At 41.3% G+C, this 13,576-nt stretch overlaps 1 protein-coding gene across 1 annotated transcript in view; it reads right to left on the reverse strand.

Moving 5' to 3' along the window:
- The window catches only part of LOC122814133 (P-selectin-like), a 320,597-nt gene that overhangs the window by 110,047 nt on the left and 196,974 nt on the right, over positions 1-13,576 (reverse strand). The window contains exons 7-9 of the mRNA XM_044086747.1: positions 1,661-1,846; positions 1,338-1,345; positions 849-1,026 (exon numbers count right to left, since the gene is read on the reverse strand). Of these exons, the coding sequence (XP_043942682.1) occupies positions 849-1,026; positions 1,338-1,345; positions 1,661-1,846 (372 nt within the window). The remainder of the gene's footprint in view (positions 1-848; positions 1,027-1,337; positions 1,346-1,660; positions 1,847-13,576) is intronic.

Below are 13,576 nucleotides of genomic sequence, written 5' to 3' on the forward strand. Positions count from 1 at the left end.
GAGCTAACTAGTGGTGTGTTCCAAGGTTCAGTACTGGAGCCCCTCCTTTTTGGTATCTACTTCTCTGATATCAGGACTGGGAATCAGAGCCTTTGGTTAACTAAGTTTGCAAATGACTGCAAAGTGGACATGTTATTGTCAAATCTCCCTCCTTAAAGGAGGAACTAACCCTCATAAACAAATGGTTCTGCTACTGAAACCCAAATGCTGAAAAACTAATGTGCCATGTCATGATGCAGAAAACTAATGCCTACAATACATGAGGGTGACAAATTAAGCTGTAAGTATTTTTACCCATATAGCGAAGAACTATAATGAGGGTGATTCAGTGTCCATTGGAGCCCACAGCATCAGGAGGGGCCATGGCTAGGCACTCAGTATCCAATTTTATTGAAGTTTTGCTTCATGGAAACCAGAACTAAAGGTATCTACAAACACTGCTTGCGTTACATTTACACATTGCACTCTTTGCTCAAGTACTCTGGACAAAGCTAAAAATAATGGATGGAAAAAGGCTCAAAATCAGGACCAATTTTTAAATTTTGCTTCAAGTCACTTACAATGTTATTAGAACAGGTTTTGTACCAACATGTGCAATTTTCTGAACAGTAATAAGTGTGAATCTCTAATGTCTGGCATTATTAACTATATGTGATCCTCAGTGATTTATCAGAAAATCAAACATCTTATGAGGCACATGACAAAGATATGAAGCAAAATCAGGCAAGTTGAGACATATGCCTTTACATACTGGTATCTGAGTGCTCCACATTCTAATACAGGTTACTGCAAAGCCTGGCTTAAGGTAAAACAGAATTAAAGGTAGTTATGCACACTGTATACATTACCTTTACAGTTTGGTGGCTGATGGCTCCACATTCCGGATGCTAAACACTGGAGCCTTTCTGGTCCTCTCAGTATGAATCCCTCTCCACAGGTGAAATTACAGGTGGAATTATAACTGAAGGCACCAATGGGATGGCTGCAAGTCATAGCACCCATTTCTGGTGATGTTATCACATTGCACTTATGGACTGAAAAGCATACTTTTGTATTAATTGTGGAGATCTGCATACATTACCTGTACAGGCTCATTTTGTGTTGAGGCAGCAGACAAATTTGGTGCAAACTTTACCCCCAAACAACTATCTTAATCTCACAAATACCTAAATCCATCGAATCTCCTAATATGACAGAATAGAATTTACTGAAGGTCACAGATATAGTCTGAGGGTGGGTATTGGCAATGCATAAATGGTATTGTGACTCATGTGCCTTGTATTTCCTATGATACCACAATAGTAAGATCACACAGGCACAGACAAGCATACACATACATTTATAGCTATGGTGTTACAATACAGGGGAAGAGTTTCTGTTTAATTGTTGTAGATTCCTTGGTTGTGCCAGAAATAGATTCTTTGAGTTCACTGCATTACTTCGCATCAAAATGTATATGTAAATAAATAAATCCCTCTTTGTCTCCCTGCTTTGACTTGTAACTGACTCCTACAGTGACTGTGTGGACAGCCAAAAGTATCTGTGGAGTTTGCAAGGTGGAGGATCAGAAACAGGTTGCCAGGTCTTTCCTCAATATCACTTATGCATACACACAAACAAGCTAAAGCACAATGCTTTTTAGCCTGGTATCTGGGTTTACCTTTGCAAGTGGGTGCTTCTGATGTCCATTTCCCAGAAGCTGTACATCGCAGCCTTTCTGAACCATTCAGCAGAAATCCCTCCATGCAGCTGAAGTCGCAGGTGGAGTTATAACTCAAATCTTCAAACAAATGGGAGCAGTACATGAAACCTTTCTCTGGAGACAGTAAGTGGGAACATTTCGGGGCTGTAAAAAAAAAACATGAGAATCAGGCCGCCACTGATTTACATCAGCATATTGCAGATTGTTTGAATTCATTTCTGGTTACTTTTATAGCCTCTGTGACGACCCACCACTGGACCAGTAATCTAGGAGCCTCAATCCTCACCACTGACAACAGTGGGGGATGCTCACTGGGAGGATGACAGGTACACACACAGTATTACCAGATGCAGCTCTCTGCATCAAGTGCAATTTTCCTTAAGAGCACACAGAGACCACACTCAGTCTGGGGCTGGTTTCTCCCTCTTTCTCCAGAACCCCAATAAGATGCCCCACTGCCACAGCTATAGAGTTGAGATCTCAGCTGAGTGACCAAGCTAAGACCTCCAGCACCCACTCTGTCCAACCAGTGCTTCATGTCCCTGCCCAAGTAGCTGACACATGCACTCCTTGAGGTTTTATTTACACACACACACACACACACACACACACACACACACACACACACACACACACACACACACACACACACACACACACACACACACACCTGGAAAAGGCTGACACCGGTTTACTAGCTATGACACCTTCTGCCCAGACTATAAGACCACCAGCCATCTCCTTATCAGCTGCTTTAAGGCCCTTATCAAAGAGTGTCCAATCGTAATGTGTGATATTAATATTAATACAAATAGTAGTTTGATTGAGAGCAAGGCTGTTAGGAGTGGCCTTTACAGTGCCACCAAATAAATATGTAAGTACTCTCAAAACCTAAATATCTATACACAGATCAGTCACAATTAAATGTTTAAATATATTCAATAATAAATAATAAAAGAACAAGAAAATACTCAGTATATATTCACAGTGACATCAGAGGTCAAAACCACAAAACCACAGAAAATATTTAAAACAGCATTGCAGAACAGTCTCAAATAAATAAAGAAAAATATCTAAACTAAGCTTCACTATATTCCTGACTGAATCTAAGAGAATTGCTATAACTTAAGAAATTACTAATAGAACAAAGCAGATGTGTGGTAAATGGTTCTTGTCAGGTTCAAGACTGAATACAGAATGCTCTGTCTTACTAAGAAACTTCTCACATTAATATATAAAATATTATTGCTGGGATAGCTTGCAGAATGACATAATTTCTGGGCATCTGACTTCTAGTCCCCAGGCCAAAACAACCATTGATGAAGCTGGCAGTATTTAGCATCTACCTGTAAAAATGTACAGACAGGGGCTTCTCCTCAGGTCTCTGGCAGATGCTGGAAGTCATAAAACAATTGTATTCCTTCATGTTTTAAGACTAGTAATTAATTCACCCTAAAGACAATACAGAAAGTTTCCTAGTACAGACATTGTGTCTCTTGCTGCATTGACAACTGAAAGATACCATCTTTTATGGCCTAGCCATAAAGTAATTTAATTTCAGTTATTTTTCTGAAGTTAACCTCCTGTATTCCAGTTTCCACTGTTAAAATATATACATTTAAACAGTTACAATGGTCCAAGTAAATTTCTGTTCTCTTCCAGCAGAGCACACTTTGGCTACATTTCAAACAGAACCCTGAAAATATCCTTTCCAACACGTGTCTGTACAAGCAGTTTGATATACATGACATACAGTTCTAATACATTTGTAACCCATGTATCTTGTATAAAATATTTCGATATTCACTAATGACATACAATTATTTACAAAACCCCAGCTAGCTGGGCTGGCAGTATCTCCTTTCATCACAGCCTCATCTTCAAATCTTTGCTTGACTCAGCCATAAGATATCTGAGCCACTTTCATTCCACCTTCAGTGGTCCTTAGAAAGGACGAAATATAGTCTTCGGGATGACCAATTACAGAAAAAGTCATGGGCAGGCTAGCTTGAATGCTCCTTAGATTAGAGTGTGTGAAGGTCAGAGACAGAAACTGTTCATGTTTGCTGTGACATGTAGACCTGTATGACCTCAGAAAATCTATACTCCAGAGCTGTTGTACCATGTGACTTTTATTTATTACCTCCTTGTGCAACTGGCAAACTCAGGTAGTATATGCACATATAAGTACTACTCAGGTAGTACATGCACACATGAGTACTGCTACACAGGTAGTACATGCACACATAAGTACTGCTACTCAGGTAGTATGTGCACACATAAGTACTGCTACTCAGGTAATACATGCACACATAAGTACTGCAACTCAGGTAGTATGTGCACACATAAGTACTGCTACTCAGGTAATACATGCACACATAAGTACTGCTACTCAGGCAGTATGTGCACACATAAGTACTGCTGCTCAGGTAGTATGTGCACACATAATTACTGCTACTCCGGTAGTATGTGCACACATAAGTACTGCTACTCAGGTAGTACGTGCACACATAATTACTGCTACTCAGGTAGTACGTGCACACATAAGTACTGCTACTCAGGTAGTATGTGCACACATAAGTACTGCTCATGAACTACATATGCTACTACTCTCCCCCTGGTAGGGATAACAATATAAGTGGTAGCCCAGTATATTATATTATATTGTATTGTATTATATTATATTAAATTATATTATATTATATTATATTATATTACATTATATTGTATTATATTATATTATATTATATTATATTATATTATATTATATTATATTATATTATATTATAGGTTCATAGGTTCATACTAGGCTATATTTCCTAGGGCATTTACAAGCCTAGCCAGAGTGTGTTTGGCTGTTGCCACCCTTTGAAATGAGTTTACTGTGCCCCTTTTCTTGGGTTAGTTTACTGTGCCTCTGTCTAGTAGTGACACAGAAGTAATCCCCGGGGTAAACCTATGATCTCCCATCTACTCGTCAAGATTCCTCTTGAAGAGAGTCAAGTGAGGGGCTCTGCCTAACATGGACTGGGATTCTATTCCAGAGCGAAGGGAGCCTCTGGGTTATGAATCTGTCCCTCCAGCATGTCCTATTTATTTCTGTGCTGAGGTTCAAGTCCCTTGAATGCGTAGTTCTAAGCGATTTGGATTTTCTGAGGTGGAGCATGTCCATTAAGTCCTGGTTTGACATAGCTTTATACGTCAGGCATAGATCGCCTCTAAGTAGGTGGTATGCTACTGAGTAGAGCTGGAGTTTCTTTAACTGAGCAGCATATAACATCTGTTTGAGTCCCTTGATCCTCTTTGTGAGGTACTTTTGGGGTCTTTCTAGTTGCTGCAGGTGTCGGGTAAGGTACATCCCAAATGGGGCATTGTATTCTATTATGGGCCTAATGAGGGATGAATAAAGGGGCACTATGACCTCCCTTGATCTAAATGTGAATCCTTTCATGATAAGGTGGGTTATATAGAAGGTCTTTCTAACCACTTTGGCAATGTGGTTGTCAAAGGAGAGATTACTATCAACTTGGGTCCCCAGGTCCCTAATTACTTCTTCTGTACTTAATGGATTACCACCTATGTGGTAATTTGTGGGCACTTTGTTTTTGCCAAAGGGTATGACTATACACTTTTTGGCATTTAGCTTTAGGCCATGGCTCTGGCACCAGTTATCCATCTCTATGAGACCCTTTTGGAGGATGCTTGTGTCAGCTGGAGAATCAATTATGGTGCCCAGTTTGCAGTTGTCTGCGAACTTGGTCAGCCACAGTCCTCCCGTGTTAGCCTGAACCTCAGAAAAATATGTACCGAACAAGAGCGGTCCCAGGACTGAGCCTTGTGGGATGCCACTTGTAACTGGTTTCGAGTCTGACATGGCTCCAGCAATTCTGACCATGTAGGTTCTGTCTTTGAGCCAGTTTGCAACCCATCTTATGACATAGGGGTTTATATTTAAGCTGGAGAGCTTATCTATGATGCCGAGTGGGGTATTGTGTCGAAGGCTTTTGCGAGGTCCATGTAGGCTGTGTGGACTACCTTCCTTTCATCAATGGCCTTGGTGACTGTTTCAAAGAAGTCGACCAGGTTCAAGAGGCAGGATCTGCCCTTAAAAAAGCCGAATTGGGTAGGATCCAGTGTCTGTAGGTCCCCAATGTCTTTGTTTATGAGTTCCATGATGATCCTCTCCATAGCTTTGCAGACCAGGCTAGTCAGGCTTATGGGGAGATAGTTTCCAGGGTCCGTAGAGGCACCACCTTTGTGGGGTGGGACCACTGTCGCTGTACGCCATTCTTTGGGTACATATCCTGTAATAAGGCTGAGATTGAACAGCAGCTTTATGTGAGGATTTAGCTCTTCTTGGAGTTCATGTAGGATGCAACCCGAGACACTGTCAGGTCCCATTGATGCTGTGTTTTTTGCTTTGGATAGGGCGGCTTTCACCTGAGCATCTGAGATGTTAGGGAGGCAGCACTCTGCTGGTCTAGTTATTTGCTCTTTTGGGGGAGGTGGAGGAGAAATTTGCACTGAATCTGTCTGCCAGGATGTTGGCAATGTCTGTGGGTTCAGTGTATTTTTTGTCATTTTGGATCAACTCTGAGCATATCTGGGAGTTGCCACCCAGGCTCCTAACATAACTAAAGAAAGCCTTGTGATTTTCTTTAGAGTCCTGTGCAATTTTTCTCTCGAAGCTGGCCTTGGAGGATTTTATGAGGGATCGTAGTTTTTTGCTAGGGATTTTGCTCTATCATGTAGTAGCATCCTCCTTCTATTGTACAGCTTATTTATGGCTGGGGTCCACCAGACTAGACGCCTGCCTTTGGAGGATTGGGTCTTGGTTTTGTTTGGGATAGCATGATCCATGCATTCCTGGAGGTGTCCATAGAATGCATTTATAAAGGATTCTGCAGTTTGGGCCGTAGTTTCCACTGGCCCGGGGGCCTTGAAGGATTCCACCTCAGTTTTGAGAAGTGTGAAGTTCGCTTTTGTGAAGTTTTTCACTGTGGTTTTCTGGGCTGGGGGTGGGGTCGGGATGTGGATATCCAGTGAGATTAATTTATGGTCCGATCTTACCAATGAGGGGTATACTTCTGGTATGGAGCATAGAGTCCCCATGTTGGTGATGACCAGGTCCAGTGTGTTTTCCCCTCTTGTGGGAGTGGTGACTAGCTGTTCCATAGCATTTGAGTTTATAAATTCTAGGAACTTTTGGGCTAGGGTGTTGGGGCTTGAGTAGTGCTCCCAGTCTATGTTTGGGTAGTTGAAGTCACCCAATATAATGGTGTTTGGAGAGATCTTCATATTCTCCAGTGATCTCAGGAAAGCTGAGTAGGATTCCTGATTTTGAGGGGGTGGTCTGTAGCATTCTACAAACTGAAAGGCAGTTTTGCCCAATGTTAGTTGCACAAGGATGGTCTCCGATGCCTCGTGCAATGCCACTAACCTGGAGGTGTGGGTATCTTTGATGAATATGGATACTACCTCTCGTTTTATGGTTCGGTCCGAGTTTTGGTGCCGAAAAGTGTGATATGAGGTATAACCTGGTAGTGCTGGGGTGCTCTCTGGTGCCTTGAACCAGGTTTCTGTCACTGCACAGATAATGATGTTCTCCATACTGAGGAGGGCTTCAAGTGCGTGCATCTTGAGATTTAGACTTCTGGCGTTGAGCAGCATTACCCTTAGTTTCGTATTCATTGTGTTGTCTATGGAGGTGGGTTTGTCTTTTGAGCCTTACCTAAAAAAGGCACTATGGGGGTGGCAAGAGCCTTTGCCAATATCCGAAATCCCAGGGGTGACAGTTGCAAGCTGTCCCTAGTGAAGCAACGTGGCTTGTCGAGCATGCCTTCCCAGGCTGACAGACACTGGATCCCCTTTGAATGACACCAAAATTTTAGCCAATTGTTAAAATTGATCATTTTGTCTTTATACTGTGGAATCATTCTAGGTGAGGGTAAGATGCTGCTTAAGGTCAGGGTCATACTGGCCTGGGCTTCAAGATCAGAGAGCTCCTCTATGTCTCTTTTCATGTAGTCCAGGGAGGTACATCTCAGGTCATTCACACCGGCATGGACAATGAATAAGTCATATTTGTACTTGCTTTGGAGTGACCTGAGTGCTTGTGTTATGTGGCAGATCCTAGCACCCGACAGGCAGCTCACTGTGACCTTCTCTTTGTTCAGTCTGGTGAGCGGGACGTCAGTGTGTCTGACTATAGAGTCACATATTACAAATGTATCAGGTGTGTTATTTAGCCTTAAGGGCTGTGACTGTTTGGCACACTGACTTTGTGAGCTATGTGTTGCATATGTTTTGTTGTAGGGTAGCGTTTGCTTGGATGTCTGCTTTGGAGGTCTTTGCTGCCTAGGCAGATTTTTATTTAGAGCCTCCAAGTATGTTTTTGTGTGTTTATGTGTTTGGTTTGCTGTTGTGGTAAAGCTATGTGAGACTGGATTTGTGGTCTGTGAGGTTACCTTCTCCTCCTGACTGGTTGCACCAGTAGTGAGTTGAGAGAGCTCAGCCTCCAGTTTGGCTATATGGTTGCATCTCTCACATATATTTGAACTTATTGGGAGGAGGAGACGTTTGTCTGTGTACATGAGGCAGTTGTAACATTGCCTCAAGATTCCCAGATTCACCAGCTGGACTGGAGAGGAAGCCACTAACTGACCTTTGGACATGCTAGAATAGTATAGGCAACTCCTTTATCGCTGAATCAAAAGGACCAATAGGGGACAAGGTACTAGAAGGGAGTATATGAGGATGTAGTGCTTTTAGTTTACTAGTGCTAGCTTGTAAAATTGCTTATATGAGCAAGTGCAGGGTCTTAGATTGAGAATAGGGTGTTTAGTTTGAGAGATAGAGCAGTTCTAAGGGAAAAAGTGAAGAGTAGACTTTATGGAGGTGGGAATGGTTTAAATCTGATTAAGCTGCACTGCCTGATGCTGCGCTATGTGCACAATTATGCAAAGCCACGCTAAAGCGAGTTTTTATACATGGGACTTCAAAGAGCTAGAAATTAGCCCAAAATGGCCAATAAACTACCAGATTCTGTGCTGAGATCACTCCTCCAGGGACAGATAGGCTGCTCAAAGCTCCCCACTCCCACTGGTGAACAAAGAAGCTTCCTTCTATCCAAGTAAGGAAATGGGCAACACAGGAACTATACTAAAGTCCAGAATACAGCAATGCCTGTATTAGGGACTATTCTAGGTCAGGAAAGGTGGGAAACAAGGATATTTTTTGTTTTTTTGCTTTTTAAGAAACAAACAGCAGAAAATTCACAGTAATAGCTTAACACAGGCTAGCATACTTGAGTGAGCAGCCTCAACAGATAAAATACAACAAAAGACAAACTTTAAAGTGCAATTTAAAAAAAACAGTAAAACAAGCTTAAACAGGTAAAACAGCAGATATAACTCGCTTTTCAGCAAGAAAGGACAGTTGCAAAGGTAGTAGCAATAAATTATACTTAAATCAGTTTAGCAGTCACTCTTTTTTGCCTCTTTGCTGCTAGCACCACTCTGCAGGACCACAAGGAGCTTTTGCTGAGTAGGAACAAGCCAAAAACCATGCCAAAGCGGGTTTTTATACAGGGGACTTCAAAGAGCCAGAAATTAGCCCAAAACTGCCAATACACTACCAGATTCTGTGCTGAGATCACTCCTCCAGGGACAGATAGGCTGCTCAAAGCTCCCCACTCCCACTGGTGAACAAAGAAGCTTCCTTCTATCCAAGTAAGGAAATGGGCAACACAGGAACTATACTAAAGTCCAGAATACAGCAATGCCTGTATTAGGGACTATTCTAGGTCAGGAAAGGTGGGAAACAAGGATATTTTTTTGTTTTTTAAGAAACAAACAGCAGAAAATTCCAAGTAATAGCTTAACACAGGCTAGTGCACTTGAGTGAGCAGCCTCAACAGATAAAATACAACAAAAGACAAACTTTAAAGTGCAATTTAAAAAAAAACTGTAAAAAAAGCTTAAACAGGTAAAACAGCACATATAACTTGCTTTTCAGCAAGAAAGGATGGTTGCAAAGGTAGTAGCAATAAATTATACTTAAATCAGTTTAGCAGTCGCTCTTTTTCACCTCTTTGCCTGCTAGCACCACTCTGCAGGACCACGAGTAGCTTTTGTTGAGTAGGAACAAGCCAAAAACCATGCCAAAGTGGGTTTTTATACAGGGGACTTCAAAGAGCCAGAAATTAGCCCAAAATGGCCAATACACTACCAGATTCTGTGCTGAGATCACTCCTCCAGGAACAGATAGGCTGCTCAAAGCTCCCCACTCCCACTGGTGAACAAAGAAGCTTCCTTCTATCCAAGTAAGGAAATGGGCAACACAGGAACTATACTAAAGTCCAGAATACAGCAATGCCTGTATTAGGGACTATTCTAGGTCAGGAAAGGTGGGATACAAGGATATTTTTTTGTTTTTTAAGAAACAAACAGCAGAACATTCACAGTAATAGCTTAACACAGGCTAGCGCACTTGAGTGAGCATCCTCAACAGATAAAATACAACAAAAGACAAACTTTAAAGTGCAATTAAAAAAAAAACAGTAAAACAAGCTTAAACAGGTAAAACAGCAGATATAACTCACTTTCGGCAAGAAAGGATGGTCGCAAAGGTAGTAGCAATAAATTATACTTAAATCAGTTTAGCAGTCGCTCTTTTTTGCCTCTTTGCTGCTAGCACCACTCTGCAGGACCACGAGTAGCTTTTGCTGAGTAGGAACAATCCAAAAACCACGCCAAAGCGGGTTTTTATACAGGGGACTTCAAAGAGCTAGAAATTAGCCCAAAACAGCCAATAAACTACCAGATTCTGTGCTGAGATCATTCCTCCAGGGACAGATAGGCTGCTCAAAGCTCCCCACTCCCACTGGTGAACAAAAAAGCTTCCTTCTATCCAAGTAAGAAAATGAGCAACACAGGAACTATATTAAAGTCCAGAATACAGCAATGCCTGTATTAGGGACTATTCTAGGTCAGGAAAGGTGGGAAACAAGGATTTTTTGTTTTTGTTTTTAAGAAACAAACAGCAGAAAATTCACAGTAATAGCTTAACAGAGGCTAGTGCATTTGAGTGAGCAGCCTCAACAGATAAAATACAACAAAAGACAAACTTTAAAGTGCAATTTAAAAAAAAACAGTAAAACAAGCTTAAACAGGTAAAACAGCAGATATAACTCACTTTTCGGCGAGAAAGGATGGTCGCAAAGGTAGTAGCAATAAATTATACTTAAATCAGTTTAGCAGTCACTCTTTTTCACCTCTCTGCTGCTAGCACCACTCTGCAGGACCACAAGGAGCTTTTGCTGAGTAGGAACAAGCCAAAAACCATGCCAAAGCGGGTTTTTATACAGGGGACTTCAAAGAGCTAGGAATTAGCCCAAAACAGCCAATAAACTACCAGATTCTGTGCTGAGATCACTCCTCCAGGGACATATAGGCTGCTGAAAGCTCCCCACTCCCACTGGTGAACAAAGAAGCTTCCTTCTATCCAAGTAAGGAAATGGGTAACACAGGAACTATACTACAGTCCAGAATACAGCAATGCCTGTATTAGGAACTATTCTATGTCAGGAAAGGTGGGAAACAAGGGTATTTTATTGTTTTTTAAGAAGCAAACAGCAGAAAATTCAAAGTAATAGCTTAACACAGGCTAGCACACTTGAGTGAGCAGCCTCAACAGATAAAATACAACAAAAGACAAACTTTAAAGTGCAATTTAAAAAAAAAACAGTAAAACAAGCTTAACAGGTAAAACAGCAGATATAACTCACTTTTCGGCGAGAAAGGACGGTTGCAAAGGTAGTAGCAATAAATTATACTTAAATCAGTTTAGCAGTCACTCTTTTTCACCTCTCTGCTGCTACCATCACTCTGCAGGGCCATGAGGAGCTTTTGCTTAGTAGGAACAAGCCAAAAACCACGCCAAAGTGGGTTTTTATACAGGGGACTTCAAAGAGCTAGGAATTAGCCCAAAACAGCCAATAAACTACCAGATTCTGTGCTGAGATCACTCCTCCAGGGACAGATAGGCTGCTGAAAGCTCCCCTCTCCCACTGGTGAACAAAGAAGCTTCCTTCTATCCAATAAGGAAATTGTCAACACAGGAACTACACTAAAGTCCAGAATACAGCAATGCCTGTATTAGGGACTATTCTAGGTCAGGAAAGGTGGGAAACAAGGATATTTTTTTGTTTTTTAAGAAACAAACAGCAGAAAATTCAAAGTAATAGCTTAACACAGGCTAGCGCACTTCAGTGAGCAGCCTCAACAGATAAAATACAACAAAAGACAAACTTTAAAGTGCAATTTAAAAAAAAAACAGTCAAACAAGTTTAAACAGGTAAAACACCAGATATAACTCACTTTTCGGCGAGAAAGGATGGTCGCAAAGTTAGTAGCAATAAATTATACTTAAATCAGTTTAGCAGTCACTCTTTTTCACCTCTCTGCTGCTAGCACCACTCTGCAGGACCACAAGGAGCTTTTGCTGAGTAGGAACAAGCCAAAAACTGCGCCAAAGCGGGTTTTTATACAGGGGACTTCAAAGAGGTAGAAATTAGCCCAAAACTGCCAATAAACTACCAGATTCTGTGCTGAGATCACTCCTCCAGGGACAGATAGGCTGCTCAAAGCTCCTCACTCCCACTGGTGAACAAAGAAGCTTCCTTCTATCCAAGTGAGGAAATGGGCAACACAGGAACTATACTAAAGTCCAGAATACAGCAATGCCTGTATTAGGGACTATTCTAGGTCAGGAAAGGTGGGAAACAAGGATATTTTTTTTTTGTTTTTTAAGAAACAAACAGCAGAAAATTCACAGTAATAGCTTAACACAGGCTAGCATAGTTGAGTGAGCAGCCTCAACAGATAAAATACAACAAAAGACAAACTTTAAAGTGCAATTTAAAAAAAAACAGTAAAACAAGCTTAAACAGGTAAAACAGCAGATATAACTCACTTTCGGCAAGAAAGGACGGTTGCAAAGTTAGTAGCAATAAATTATACTTAAATCAGTTTAGCAGTCACTCTTTTTCACCTCTCTGCTGCTAGCACCACTGTGCAGGACCAAGAGGAGCTTTTGCTGAGTAGGAACAAGCCAAAAACCATGCCAAAGCGGGTTTTTATACAGGGAACTTCAAAGAGCTAGAAATTAGCCCAAAATGGCCAATAAACTTCCAGATTCTGTGCTGAAATCACTCCTCCAGGGACAGATAGGCTGCTGAAAGCTCCCTACTCCCACTGGTGAACAAAGAAGCTTCCTTCTATCCAAGTAAGGAAATGGGTAACACAGGAACTATACTACAGTCCAGAATACAGCAATGCCTGTATTAGGGACTATTCTATGTCAGGAAAGGTGGGAAACAAGGATATTTTTTGTTTTTTTGCTTTTTAAGAAAGAAACAGCAGAAAATTCAAAGTAATAGCTTAACACAGGCTATCATACTTGAGTGAGCAGCCTCAACAAATAAAATACAACAAAAGACAAACTTTAAAGTGCAATTAAAAAAAAACAGTAAAACAAGCTTAAACAGGTAAAACAGCAGATATAACTCGCTTTTCAGCAAGAAAGGAGGGTTGCAAAGGTAGTAGCAATAAATTATACTTAAATCAGTTTAGCAGTCACTCTTTTTCGCCTCTCTGTTGCTAGCACCACTCTGCAGGAGCAAGAGGAGCTTTTGCTGAGTAGGAACAAGCCAAAAACCACTCCAAAGCAGGTTTTTATACAGGAGACTACAAAGAGCTAGAAATTAGCCCAAAACAGCCAATAAACTACCAGATTCTGTGCTGAGATCACTCCTCCAGGGACAGATAGGCTGCTCAAAGCTCCCACCCCCAAAAATTTCCCACTTGGGGGTTT

This window comes from Protopterus annectens, chromosome 10.part0, assembly GCF_019279795.1.
Source record: "Protopterus annectens isolate FY-2018-M chromosome 10.part0, PAN1.0, whole genome shotgun sequence".
Taxonomy (NCBI): domain Eukaryota; kingdom Metazoa; phylum Chordata; order Ceratodontiformes; family Protopteridae; genus Protopterus; species Protopterus annectens.